This window comes from Ascaphus truei, chromosome 4, assembly GCF_040206685.1.
Source record: "Ascaphus truei isolate aAscTru1 chromosome 4, aAscTru1.hap1, whole genome shotgun sequence".
In the NCBI taxonomy this organism is placed as follows: Eukaryota; Metazoa; Chordata; class Amphibia; order Anura; family Ascaphidae; genus Ascaphus; species Ascaphus truei.
This window is the reverse complement of record NC_134486.1, coordinates 111,005,458-111,020,483: the sequence shown is the minus strand read 5'-3', so window position 1 is coordinate 111,020,483 and position 15,026 is coordinate 111,005,458. Positions and strand designations below refer to the sequence as shown.

Sequence of the window (15,026 nt, the reverse complement as noted above, 5' to 3'; positions counted from 1 at the left end):
TGCCTGCACATCACCCCCTCCAGCCTGCACTTCACCCCCCTCCAGCCTGCACATCACCCCCCCCCCTCCAGCCTGCACATCACCCCCCCCCTCCAGCCTGCCCATCACCCCCCCTCCAGCCTGCCCATCACCCCCCCTCCAGCCTGCCCATCACCCCACCTCCAGCCTGCCCATCACCCCCCCTCCAGCCTGCCCATCACCCCCCCTCCAGCCTGCCCATCACCCCCCCTCCAGCCTGCCCACCACCCCTCCCTCCAGCCTGCCCATCATCCCCCCCCAGCCTGCCCATCACCTCCCCTCCAGCCTGCCCACCACCCCCCCCCCTCCAGCCTGCCCATCACCCCCACCTCCAGCCTGCCCATCACCCCCCTCCAGCCTGCCCATCACCCCCCCTCCAGCCTGCCCATCACCCCCCCCTCCAGCCTGCCCATCACCCCTTCTCCAGCCTGCCCATCACCCCCTCTCCAGCCTGCCCATCACCCCCCCCCCAGCCTGCCCATCACCCCCCCCCCAGCCTGCCCATCACCCCCCCCAGCCTGCCCATCACCCCCCCCAGCCTGCCCATCACCCCCCCCCAGCCTGCCCATCACCCCCCCCCCAGCCTGCCCATCACCCCCCCCAGCCTGCCCATCACCCCCCCCCAGCCTGCCCATCACCCCCCCCCAGCCTGCCCATCACCCCCCCCCCAGCCTGCCCATCACCCCCCCCCAGCCTGCCCATCACCCCCCCCAGCCTGCCCATCACCCCCCCCCAGCCTGCCCATCACCCCCCCCAGCCTGCCCATCACCCCCCCCCCAGCCTGCCCATCACCCCCCCCCCCAGCCTGCCCATCACCCCCCCCCCAGCCTGCCCATCACCCCCCCCCCCAGCCTGCCCATCACCCCCCCCAGCCTGCCCATCACCCCCCCCAGCCTGCCCATCACCCCCCCCAGCCTGTCCATCACCCCCCCCAGCCTGCCCATCACCCCCCCAGCCTGCCCATCACCCCCCCCAGCCTGCCCATCACCCCCCACAGCCTGCCCATCACCCCCCACAGCCTGCCCATCACCCCCCCCAACAGCCTGCCCATCACCCCCCCCCCAGCCTGCCCATCACCCCCCCCCAGCCTGAAGCCTGCCCATCACCCCCCCCCCCCCCAGCCTGCACATCCCATCCCCCCCATACACACACCTTTCCCCACCCCCTCCCTGTTCCTCTGCCGTGGGGGAGGAGAGAAGGGGGCTGGTTCCTGGCCAGGAAACACACTCAGACAGCTGAGAAAAAAGATTAAACCGGCGCCAAAGGGGGGTAAATACCAGACCAGTGGAGGGTGTGACAGTCCAAATACAGTCCTTGGGATGCTGAATAGTGATGATTTTCAACTCAGCAGTGCATATGTGGAAAAAGAAAAGAAAAGGAAAAGATAATGGTGCAGTAAATCAACACAGGGGGGGGAAAATGCACAGATAATTTACAGATAATGACAATCAACAAACTAGACATACAAACATGAAACAATAGCACGGCCTAATTATTAATAAAAAGCAATTTATTTGTGTGGAAAGTGCATGAACCGCATCCGGAGGGGTAAAATTACAACCCTACTCACAGAATGCTGGAAGGGTACAGGCAATGATCTGGTGCGTGCAGCTGGGCTCTCAAGATGGCGACCGGAGCACTTGGGCTGGCGTCTACACGTGACTGGGATGCCAGGCTGGTGACTCAGTGACGGGACCTCTGGGCGGACGTGACGTCACCTCCGTTGTAATTTCTCCACCGGCTCACAGGTCTCCAGTCCTCCAGTCCTCCTCAGCAGCCGCAATGTCGCCGCACCTCGGTTTAAAACACTTTTCAGAGACTGCAGATTTCTCCTTAGGAACTGTAGACTTCTTCCACACAGTGAAACACTCTAAAAACTTGGAACTTCCCAACCAAAGTTCCAAGTTTTTAGAGTGTTTCACTGTGTGGAAGAAGTCTACAGTTCCTAAGGAGAAATCTGCAGTCTCTGAAAAGTGTTTTAAACCGAGGTGCGGCGACATTGCGGCTGCTGAGGAGGACTGGAGACCTGTGAGCCGGTGGAGAAATTACAACGGAGGTGACGTCACGTCCGCCCAGAGGTCCCGTCACTGAGTCACCAGCCTGGCATCCCAGTCACGTGTAGACGCCAGCCCAAGTGCTCCGGTCGCCATCTTGAGAGCCCAGCTGCACGCACCAGATCATTGCCTGTACCCTTCCAGCATTCTGTGAGTAGGGTTGTAATTTTACCCCTCCGGATGCGGTTCATGCACTTTCCACACAAATAAATTGCTTTTTATTAATAATTAGGCCGTGCTATTGTTTCATGTTTGTATGTCTAGTTTGTTGATTGTCATTATCTGTAAATTATCTGTGCATTTTCCCCCCCCTGTGTTGATTTACTGCACCATTATCTTTTCCTTTTCTTTTCTTTTTCCACATATGCACTGCTGAGTTGAAAATCATCACTATTCAGCATCCCAAGGACTGTATTTGGACTGTCACACCCTCCACTGGTCTGGTATTTACCCCCCTTTGGCGCCGGTTTAATCTTTTTTCTCATTTGCTTCCCTGACTGGTTGTACTACCAGTCATCCACCTGGCTGCCTGAACATTTATTTAATTTCAATCAATATTATTAGCGCTGTTTTGCACCTTATCTTTTTTCTGTGACACTCAGACAGCTGATATCCCGGCCCAGACTGCGTGAGATCCAGCCCCCCTCCCCACCCCCCCTCCCCACCCCCCCTCTCGCAGACTCACAGCTTCTCTGCACAGGACACAGATCAGTTGCTCTTGCAGATGCCGGGTAATGGTGCATGGGGGATGGGGGTGCCGCTGCGACGACGGCTTTAGGGAGAGCTGGGAGTGTTACCCCAGCTCTCCCCCTCCGGTGTACGTGGAATCCCTGATCGCGACGGCCATTTTAATTTTTTTCCCCACAATTCCGGTTATAATGCAGTCGTATCGGGTGGACCCCGAGGACCGCGTTATAACGGTTCAGCTGTATATCGTGCTGCATTTAAGCTGCAGTCGTGTTTCTTGTGCCTCTACATAAAGAAACAGGGCCCAAAATACATTATTGTGGGACTTTAAAAATGGAAGTTTATGGAGATGCATCCTAAATAGTTTCCACATTGAAGATGAAATGGCTTAATAGATGTGTAAATACCTATTATTATATTAGGACTTGTAATGGGGAGGTAACTTTGTGCGGATAGTCTTGTTTTATAATCTAATACAGGGGTGCGCATACTATTGTGCTGCGCCTCCCCTGCCTGCGCCAGCACCTACCTTGTTTTCCGGCGTAAAATGTGATGTGACGCCGTGACCCCGCGCTTTGCCATGGTGACATGTCATGTGACATCAAGTCACATGGTCCTGTGCCGCATTGCCACGGCGACGCGTCACCACACTTCTGAATTCCAGTAAGTTGAGAGTTGCAGAAGCCTCACGCGATCCCCCTTCATTAAATGCCTTGGGGAAGAGCACGGGGCCTCAATAACCGCCCACGTACCCCCAGGAACATCTAGCGCACCCCGGATCTAATAGATTCATTCTAGGAAATGAGCAAAAATAGCATGACGTTCTCTGTACGTCATAATGGCCGTGGCTGTCTGGTCCTCGTGATATACAGGGTACATTAAGTGCAGCCTACGTCTTAAGGAGTAAAGGGGTTTGAGAAATATCCTGCTGCAGAAATCCTTGTATTTTATTACCCTTATCAGCTGAAATATTTGTCTTGTTTGTTTCCTAGCAAACAGACAGACATCTTATATTTGTGTTTGCCTTATTTCATAGGGGTTTCAATCTAAGTTTTAGAAGAGCTTGCTAGATAGTAAATGGTGAGACAAGCCGCTGTTGCTATGGGAGTAATAACACTAAGAAAAAAAGATTGGTTGGCTCGTTGTGAAAGTATCTAGTACCTATTGCCTTAGGTCAGATCATTGTAATATCTACAAACAATTTAATTTTGCTCCTCAGGATGGAAGAAAACATCAGACAGTGTCAGTGTCCCCTGTGGTCCATGTCAGAGGCCTACCTAAATCTGTGGTGGAGGCTGACCTAGTGGAGGTTCTTACAAAGTTTGGGACTATATGGTATGTACCACTTTGTAAACATTAATCTGTGGCCTCATTTAACATTAATATCTATTACGAAGCCATAAAAGATATGCGCACACCATTCAGTGCTGGTGCATCCTTTATAATGGTGCGTCATGTTGTGCCACGTCTCCATTTGCTATACATGCCCATGTACAGCTTGTACTGCCCTTTTTTTACGGTTGCTACAATTGAACGTCCGTGACTATTCTATGTAAGCAGCCTCACATTCCCACAACGATGGTTTGGTGGCGGTTCAAGCTGTAAAATATGTCCATTCATTATTAAGCATTGAACATGCTGTTTTGTATTTTATATTGGAATTGGCCTATTTATTTTTATTTAATGCATAAATTTAGGTTTAGTTAACTTTGGGGAAATGGGTGTGTCATGATAGAGGGGGTTTGACCCGGGATTAAAGGGGTTACACCCCATTTGGCCACCCCCTACTCTCACTTGGGAAGCAAGGGGTTAACTTGACTGAGGTCCAGTAATGTGTTTTTACCTTGCTTCAGTATCCAAATGTTTATTCCCCTGTATAACTGTATTGTGTTATCCTGGTTTTTGCACTCACACATACACTAGGGTTGATGCGGGAGGGAAGGGGTTAGTGTTAATTTAGTGATAATAGGCCTTTGTTCCCTTTTCCCGCCTTTTCAGGCTCCATTTTGCAGCCGTCCATAGGTCGCCATTGAGCCTCCATGCGTTCTAATGGCAGAAGCAGCGATTTTGGACCTGTTTTCCAGCGACGACCAGCAGGTGGCGTCCGAGAGGAGGAGCGGCGGTTTCCCATTGTAAGTCAATGGGCTCATTGACTTCAATGGAGATTCCTCAACGCCGGCCTCGAGGAACAGGTTGGCAGCCATCCAAACCGCAGACCGCAAAAGCGGATACAATGTCTTTGAAAAGAGTTTAATCACTTTGGTCAAGTTCAAAGACAATTGGCGTGGGAATCTTAGGTTCTAGGGCCCCTGGGAATAAAGTTCTTTTTGCCCCTAGCTCCTAGGAACCCCCACACACGATCCACATCGGGTCCAGGAATGAGAGACCCCCGTAAGGGGTCGAGCGGAGAAGGAGGGTCGCGCCATTGACTTCAATGGCGGAGCGGAGGCCCCATTGAATCTAATGGCGGCGTGCGCCATGCATTGTCTATGGCGGCGCCGGCCATTGATTCCAATTGGGAAAAGCCGCGTGGCGTAAAAACGACTAAGTGTAAAATGATGAAAAATGTAAGTCCATATCTCCGGTTCTGGAATGACCAGGGGGATGGGATTTGGGTGGCATGTAGCCCAGGTTCCGGCTTTAATGCATGACCCTTCCCAGCCCCCTCCGACCAACCAGACGGAGTATGGACGAATGTAAAGTTTGTTGGATTTTCCCATAGGCTTCAATGGCGGCGGTTTCCCCATTGAAAGCCTATGGCGGGAAACCCCATTGACGGCAACGGCGGAGCCTGCCATTCAACACTATGGCGGCGAACCCCGTTGATTTCAATGGGGAAAGAGTGAAAAGCAGAGATTCATTTTTAAAGGGACGAATCCTGTATTTTAAAAAAAATGTATTAAAGTGCATTTCTGTATCCGGTTCTGGAGGTCACAGAGTTGAAATTTGGCCAATATGTGGGGTCACTGTAGGCTTTAATAACTGGCAGATTTCGACCCACTGGACCCACCAGAACGGAACTTATTAATATGTGAAAATATTAAAGTGTATATGGGATTTTGGATCTGCTCTGAAAATGCAGACCCCATCTGCTATGCTAATAGGGCAGGAAGAGCATCCTGAAGACTTAGCATAGTCCTGTGATCAAAAGTGATCAAAAGTTAACTGCCCTGATTGTTTATACTAGGGCCGGAAACAAAGGGAGTTGAATGGTTTGTTAGTGTCATCCTTTACACTTACAATCTACTTCAAAGAGATTTTCTAGCTAACTCGGTGCCTAGGGTTAAGAGTAAAGGGTTGAAATGGTATATAAGTCAGTAACCCCTTACTCAATTGTCTTTATGGTCTTCATGTATTGCCGTGATGTCCACATCTGAACCTGAATTATGGAAGAAATGGCCCATCCTGTATCCTGATGGCTTTCTTGTCCTAACCTTTAAGTGTCATATTTTGTCTGTTATTTGTACTATCTTGTTGTGTTCACCTTTTTAAGGAATAAATATATTTTATTATATCTAAGCCTCGTTCAGTTCAACCCAGATATTTGGTGTTTATTATATCTTGTCATAAGTTACCGTGACAGGGTGTTCCAGCTCAATATCTCATTAAGGATATTTTCATAGCAGATGAAGTTGAAAAATGACATGCGTCCAAGTTCAACCTATGCTAAATTTAGACGACAGGTACTTTAAACTATATTTGTACTTGCAGTATATTGATCCAGTGCAAAGCAAATCAACCCCTAACCCCCCCCCCCCCCTTCCTCCAGTGACATATCATCCAATGATATCTCATAAGGGGAAAATACATTTCTTCCTGGCTCTAAATAGTGACAATTAGATTATTCCCTGGATCAACATTCTTCCCATGTTTACTTATTTGGTATATGCCTGTATACTTTTCCTTTCTAAAAAGATGTCCAACCTTTTTATTTATTTTTAACATACTGTATCTATTGTATCTGCCACCACAGTCTCCATGGGTAATGAATTCCACATTTTAACTGGCCTTACTGTAAGTAACCCTTTCCTCTGCTGGTAAAATCTCCTTTCCTTCAACCTTAAGGCTGCGGTCCCAGTACAGCCTGTGCGCACGGCGCGGCGTGCACTGTGCGTGTAAGCACCGCCCCTCAATGGGGCTGGGCCCACTACGCACCGTCACGCTGAAGGTGCAGCCGCGCCGTGCTGCAGGGTTTTTCCCAACTCAATAAAATTGAGTTTACTCCTAGTGATGGCACTATAGGCGCAGCCTAATATAGCTAACCTCTCCTCGTAAATCAGATTATCCATCATCTTTATTAATTTGGTTGCTCTTCTCTGCACTTTCTCTAGTTCTATGTAGTGGTGCCCACAATTGTAATCCATATTCAAGGTATGGTCTTAGTAATGCTTTATAATGGGGCATAATTAGGTTTACTTCCCTTCCATCCGTTGCCCGTTTAATGCAAGATGAGATCTTGTTTGCCTTTGCAGCTACTGCATGATATTGGGCACTATTGCTAAACCTGCTGTCTACAAGCACTCCTAAATCCTCCTCCATCAAGGATTCTCCTAATTTATCCCCATTTAATTTGGAAATTGTCTCTTTATTCTTGTTTCCCAAATGCAGAACCTTACATTTATGTGTATAAAACCTCATCTGCCATTTACCTGCCCACGTTTCCAGTCTCTCCAAGTCCTTCTGGAGGGAAATTACATCCTGCTCTGATTCTACTACCTTGCACAATTTAGTTTCATCAGCAAAGATGGAGACTTTGCTCTCTGTGCCAACCTCAAGATCATTAATAAACAAGTTAAAAATCAGGGGTCCCAGTACCGATCCCTGAGGTACTCCACTCCACAACTTTAGCCCAACCTGAAAAAGTTCCATTTATGACAACTCTCTGTCTATCCTTCAACCAGCTTTCAATCCAGGTGCAAATATTTTTACTGAGTCCAATTTGCTTTATTTTGTACACTAACCTCTTGTGTGGAACCGTATACAAAGCCTTTGCAAAATCTAAGTAGACCTCATCAACTGTATTACCCTTGTCTAAATTCCTACTTGCCTCCTCAAAGAAACTAATAAGGTTAATTTGGCACACCTTCATAAATCCATGCTGACTATTGCTAATAAGTTTGTTTTCCATTAGGTATTCCTTAATACAGCTCAACCCCATTATAGCGCGATCCGCTACAACGCGGATCCGCTCATAACGCGGTCTGAGCGTGGCTCCTGATCTCCATTTCGCCACATGAGGACTTACCGGCATCTAGATCTCTCTCCTCTCTGCAGCTGTCAGCTCTCTCCTCTCCCTACTTCATAGGGCTGTGTCCAGAGTCCAGAATTGAACATTAATACATTTTATATAATATACAGGAATCAAACGCAGGACTTTTCATATACTGGTAGTAATTCTTTACCTCTACACCACAGGCTTGGAGAGACAAAACAGACTCTATAAATATACTTAACCTCTACAGCACATTGCAATGGACTGCACTGTGTACTATGTATATGTAGTGTTTCTTTTTGGAGTCTGTGACCTCACACAATCCCTGTGGTGTAGAGGTAGAGAGTTGGTATTAGCATATGAAAGGTCCTGTGTTTGGTTCCTGTATGATATGGTATAATTTATAAATTATTAAAATAATTTATAAATTATTTTATTGTATAGTTTATAAATTATTTTATTTATTTTATAAATTATATCATTCAGGAATCGAACCCAGGACCTTTCATATACTGATTCAAATTCTCTACCTCTACACCACAGGCTTGGTATTACTTATGATATGTTTGTTTTTGGGGTCTGTGACATCACACTATCCCTGTGGTGTAGAGGTAGAGAATTGGTACCAGTATATGAAAGGTCCTGGGTTCGGTTCCTGTATGATATGAGAGAAGGGAGAGAGAGCGGACGGCTACAGAGCGGAGAGAGCTGCAGATGCCGGTAAGTCCTCGCATGGCGACATTTTATAACGCGATTCCGGTTATAATGCAGTCTCATTCTGTGGACCCCAAGGACCGCGTTATAACAGGGTTCGGCTGTATTATCCCGTATTAAACCTCCAAGTTTCCCCTCTATTTATGTCTGGTTTACAGGTCTGTAATTCCCCAGTTGTGACCTAGGTCCCTTTTTAAACATACACACCATGTCTACTTTACGCCAATCTTGTGCTACTTAGCCTGTGGAAATGGAGTCCTTGAAAATTAAACGTAATGGTTTGGCTATTACAGAACTTAACTCCTTAAGAACTCTTGGATGTATGCTATCAGGGCTAGGTGCCTTATTTACTTTAATTCTATCAAGCTGTCTATGAACTTCTTCCTCAGTTATCCAATTATTCGTTAATATGGAGGTTGTGGCTTCCACCTGCGGCAGTACTATTGCAAATTATTCTTCCCTGTTAAATACAGAGACACAGAATTTGTTTAATATCTCTGCTTTTTCCTTATCTCCAATGTGCCTGCCCCATCTCACACTGAAAGGGTCCTATATTTTCTTTTCTATTTTTGTGGAGAAGAACTTTTTAGGGTTGGTCTTACTTTCTATTGCAATCCTTTTTACATTATCCATTTTTGCTAATTTGATTGCCCTTTTGCAACTTTTGTTGCATTCCTTATAATTCTGATACAATGCATTCGTCCATTCTGACTTTAAGAACCTAAACGCCTGACTCTTCTTTTCTATTTCCTCCCCTACCTGTTTATTTAGCCACATTGGTTTAGACTTATTTCTTTTATATTTATTACCCAAGGGTATACACTGAAGTGTGCTTTTCTAACAATGTTTTAAAGACTGCCCATTTATCTTTCACATTTTCCCTGCAAAATCATCCCAATTTATTACTTGTAGATTAATTCTCCGTTGATTCAAATTTGCCTGTTTAAACCAAGTAATATGGTTTTTGATCATTTTATTTCAAAATGAGACCATATTATGAGCGTTGCCCAAATGTTCCGGACTTTAATATTTGCTATTACTTCTACATTTGATATTGCCAAATTCAGTCGGGCTTTTGGTTCTGCTGGAGGGTTCCAGGAAGGGACAGCTGGCTATGAAAGCTACAATTGCACAATTTGATAGTCATACATAAAGACTGCTTATTGAGCAGACATGTGAGAAGGCGGTCTGGTCATCATTCAGTAACTTTATTAATCATTATAAATTAGATGTGTGAGCGTTCCATCCTACACTGCTTCCTAACTCTCCTCCTGCCTTCATTGACTCTCTTTCCGCTTTCACAGAGGAGGATATGTCACTGCTGATCTCTTCTTCTCCCTCTACCACCTGCCCTCTTGATCTCATTCCCTCCCATCTCCTAAAACCTCGCTCCTTCTATAATCCCTACGCTCACACAGATTTTTAACTCTTCCCTCTACTCTGGTACCTTTCCATCCTCCTTCAAGCATGCAACCGTTATACCATTACTCAAAAACAGCCAGCTTGACCCTAGCTGTCCTAACTATCGACCTGCCTCCCTCCTGCCTTTTGCCTCCAAACTCCTGGAGCGTCTTGTATTCTCTCGATTGCTTCATTTTCTCAACACCCATTCTCTCATAGACCCTCAAAAATCTGGCTTCCGCACTGCTCACTCGACTGAAAAAGCCCTCACTAAAATAACTGATGACCTCCATGCTGCCAAAGACAGAGGTCATTACACTCTGCTCATATTACTTGACCTCTCTGCAGCATTTGACACCGTGGACCACTTTCTTCTTCACATTCTCTATACTCTTGGTATCTGTAACAAAGCTCTATCCTGGATCTCCTTTTACCTCTCATCGTACTTTCAGTGTCTCTTTTGCCAACAACTCCTTTATTGATCTCTCCGTGGGGTACCCTAGGGCTATGTCCTGGGACCTCTTCTCTTTTTTCTCTGTACACACTTTCTCTAGGTGACCTAATCACATCTCTGGTTTAAATATCACCTCTATGCTGACGACACACAAATTAACTTTTTAACCCCTGACCTTACACCTGCTGTACAGACCAATGTTTCTTAATGTCTCTCTGGAATATCATCCTGGATGACCATCTGCTGACTGAAACTTAATATGTCAAAAACAGAGCTCCTTATACTTCCTCCCAAACCTGGCCCTACTACCTCCTTCCACATTAGTGTTGGAAGCACCATCATTCACCCATTAGCCCAATCACGCTGCCTAGGGGTCACACTCGACTCCTCTCTCACATTCGCCCCTCGCATTCAAAACGTATCTAAAACCTGTCCCTTTTTCCTCCGCAATATAACAAAGATACGCCCTTTTCTCTGTTACTCGACTGCTAAAACTTTGACTCAGGCCCTCATTTTCTCCCGTCTCGATTACTGTAACCTCCTGCTGTCCGGCCTTCCTGCCTCTCACCTGTCTCCCCTACAATCTATCCTAAACGCTGCTGCCAGAATCACTCTACTCTTTCCTAAATCTGTCTCGGTGTCTCCCCTGCTGAAATCACTCTCCTGGCTTCCTATCAAATCTCGCATCTCGCACTCCATTCTCCTCCCCACTTTTAAAACTTTACGCACTTCTGCTCCTACTTACATCTGAGCCCTAGTTTCTCGCTATGCACCATCCCGACTCTTGCGTTCTGCTCAAGGATGTCTTCTCTCTACCCCCTTTTGTATCTAAAGCCCTCTCCCGCCTTAAACCTTTCTCACTAACTGCCCCTCACCTCTGGAATGCCCTTCCCCTCAATACCCGACTAGCACCCTCTCTATCCACCTTTTAAGACCCACCTTAAGACACACTTGCTTAAAGAAGCATATGAGTAGCACCGTGGATAATACTATACACGATACATAAAGCTTGGCCCCCTGCTGACGCACTTACCTGAATGCCCTCCTACTGTTTTTGTACGTTCTCCCCACCAATTAGCTTGTAAGCTCCTCGGAGCAGGGACTCCTCTGCCGAAATGTTATGACTGAAGCACTTATTCCCAGGATTTGTTATTTATATGATTGTCACGTGTATTACTAATGTGAAGCGCTATGTACACTATTGGCGCTACATAAATAAAGCAACAAGAGAGATGATCCAAGGCTCCACGGATTTGTAGAAAAAGAATTTATTCACGAAACACAGTGTATCTTGAATAAATTATTTTTATACAAATCCGTGGAGCCTTGGATCATCTCTCTTGTTGCTGTATCCCTGGATTGTTGCAGATAGCCATCCCTGAACCAGGAGCTCCGGTATTGCGCAAGTATCGCAGTTTTTTGCATTCATTTGCATCTTTTTGGAGTGCGCTACACCCACATATTTTGCTATATAAATAAAGACATGCATGCATACAAGCTTTGGTCATAAGATGCTACAAGCTGTAGTAGCTTAATATATAAAAACATTTCTGCTGTACCTTTTGTATGACTGTTATTCTTTTCTGTCTTTGTTCAATACTACTTGGCAGTAGACACCCCTGGAACCTAGCCATGTGGATGAAAAGGAAAATATAGTTTCATAAAGTAATTTTCTTTTCCTGGAATCCTTCCATGGCAGTGGGTAGATCTTCCTTGCCCCTGAGTTTTTACTATATACAGCAGGGCCCCGCTTCTTTTCGCTTCTCGGCGATCCGCTGATACGGCGGCACCGAGAAGGGGGCCGCCATTTTGGTTTGCAAATCGCGCATGCGCAGAACGGACGGGTGCGCCCGGCGTGCATGCGCAGACCACAGGTTGCGCGCGCATACCATAGGTTGCACATGCGCAGAACGGCAAAAATTCCGGTTTGCGCATGCGCAGAAGTGAAAATCGTCGGATCCGCTTTCCGGCGATTTTCACTATATGGCGGGCCTCTGGAACGGAACCCGCCGTATACCAGGGGCCCTGCTGTAAATCATACTGGTGTTTTTCAGCTGTTAGGAAAACCAGAGATGTCCTGCAGGTAAGAGCAGCATCTTATAGGAGGTACGACTTCCTGTAGGAACGTGAGTTTTTTCCTGTCCTATCTCAGCCAGAGGCAGAGCTTAACCCATGTGCCCACTGCCATGGAACGATTTTATGAAAGGAACATGAATAAGTGTGAAACAATTTCCCTTTTTTATACAGTAGGTGTCATTTGGAGATCTCTAATATATAATATGAAAACTGTTAAAAACTAAAAAGTTATGGCTTTTATGTTTGCATAAAATGTAAAAATATTTCAGACCCAGTAAGTGGAACTGCACATTTGAGTTGAGTATTTTGGGAAGCCTGAAACTAGATTACATTCATTCCTGGTGTTCTTTTTTTCTAATGAGCTCCCCATAGAATTAACACTCTCTCTCTCCTTGTCCGGTCAGCTACGTGAGGATGATGCCCTCCAAACGACAGGCGCTGGTGGAATTTGAAGACATTGAGTTCTCTAAAAAGTGCGTGACCTTTGCTACCAGTGTGCCGGTGCACATAGCAGGTCAGCAAGCCTTTTTCAACTACTCTACAAGCAAACTCATCTCCAGGCCGTCAAACACAGATGACCCATCTGGTGGGAATAAAGTTCTCCTCCTGTCTATTCAGAATCCCCTCTATCCAATCACAGTGGTACGTCTGCTTTCCCATCTATACATCCGCATATAGGTCTCGGCAGGCTGTTGCGACACTGACTATTTACCAGCACATATCTAAATTAGCATCAGTCTAATATAAAAACACAATACTATACCAGTTCTTTGTTTCCAAAATTTAAAGAAGATCCCAACTTTTCACAACTGATCATGATTTCTTTTATGGAAATGAAAAGTTGGAACTTATGGGAACTTTTTTTTTTTTTTTTGGACCAAATTCGACCTTTTGTTAAGTCAGCTCAAATAACTTCACTCTTGGTTATATCTTCGCTTAAAACGCAATGCAAGCGTGGCTCCCAATTTTTGTATTTATGAATACTTTACAACACGATTATTGGTATCTTAAATACTTTATTGTACAATGCATACATTATTTCTAACGCGATCAGCTTATAACGCAATGGTGTTTACTTTCCTATTCAGTTTTTGATTTCCCCTGACTGAATGGACAATGCAGTCGTGGGAATGGATTTTGCACGCACACATGCGCATACACCCCCTGTTATAGGGCATTGCATGCCAAGTCGCATCATTTCGTGCCTTACCGGGCAATGATATCTGTGTGGAGAGATTTTGTGTACACGCGCGCAAATATATTATACATAATGTGGATGTATAATATATTTTCTAAAATGTTTTCCTTTGTTCTCCGTAGGATGCCTTATATTCAGTCTGCAATCCAGTTGGAAAAGTGGAGCGCATAGTTATATTTAAGAGAAAGGGATTTCAAGCCATGGTGGAATATCCTTTTTTCATTCAGAGTCTTTATTTTGCGTTTATTCTGGAATGCAGTTTAGTAATATTTAAATTCCCCACCCACAATAACAAATTCACTCTTGTTGCATCAGGTTTTATAATCCTACATTCCTATTTTGCAACACAAATTTTTGAATCCCGTTTGGATGACATTTTGTCAGTCACATGTCCGCTAAATGAAGCAATAAAAACATGATTCTTGGTGTTAGTAATTCATCTCCTTCGTGCTGTGATTATACTCATTTCCTCAAATCCTCTTTTTTAGAGAAAAGAAAATATGCCTATTATGTCGTATTTGTTTCCTCTCTGACTTTGAATTTGCACGAATATCTGGCATGATTACTTCGCTGTGGAGAAATGAGGTGGCAGAAGGTATTAAAGTGGCGTACAATATTTGTTTCCCTAATTCTTTGCTTTCTGAAGAGTACTTTTGAAAGTTCAGAAGATGTGATTAGGGATGGTCTCCGTAAATGGGGCAGAATAAGATGACAAACTTCCCTTTCTGTATTCTCTTATACTTTCTTTCTCTCTTCCCCTCTCTATACCCACTTTGTCCCCTTCCCCTGTAATTTTTTCTTGTGACACTTGATATTCTGCTTCTCTGTCCCATGTACTATTTTGCCTCCTTGACCCGCTTTCTCCCCCACTCCCATTTTTCTGGTGAATTCCCTGCTAGGTAAGATGCAGCAGGACCCTGGGAAGTTGCAAATCTCAGTGTTGTAGGAGAGCGTAGGTTTGCAGTTTCCTTGGTTTCTTCTTTACTCCAGTTTTGCATATGAAATGATCTCCATGCATCTGTGCTCTAGCCCTATTTTAAAGGCACCAGCTATGCGTTTTTTTAAATAGAATTGAAACATGGGATCTCTGGAGCTGAACCACATTTAATTTCAGCTTTGGGGACCCCCTCATTCCCGAGATACTTAACTCCGTATGGCGTATCTCAGTGCTGTTTAAATCTCCCTGTCACGTGGGCCAATATGAAGCCGCAA

General features: G+C 45.7%; 1 protein-coding gene across 4 annotated transcripts in view; it reads left to right on the top strand.

The window, feature by feature from the left end:
• LOC142493022 (heterogeneous nuclear ribonucleoprotein L-like) overlaps positions 1-15,026 on the top strand; it is a 34,527-nt gene that overhangs the window by 4,326 nt on the left and 15,175 nt on the right. For 3 of the 4 annotated variants that reach the window (XM_075596409.1, XM_075596408.1, XM_075596410.1), the window contains 3 exons: positions 3,979-4,094; positions 13,021-13,258; positions 13,937-14,024. In XM_075596409.1, the coding sequence (XP_075452524.1) occupies positions 3,979-4,094; positions 13,021-13,258; positions 13,937-14,024 (442 nt within the window). The remainder of the gene's footprint in view (positions 1-3,978; positions 4,095-13,020; positions 13,259-13,936; positions 14,025-15,026) is intronic. The other variant, XM_075596411.1, reaches the window with a different exon arrangement.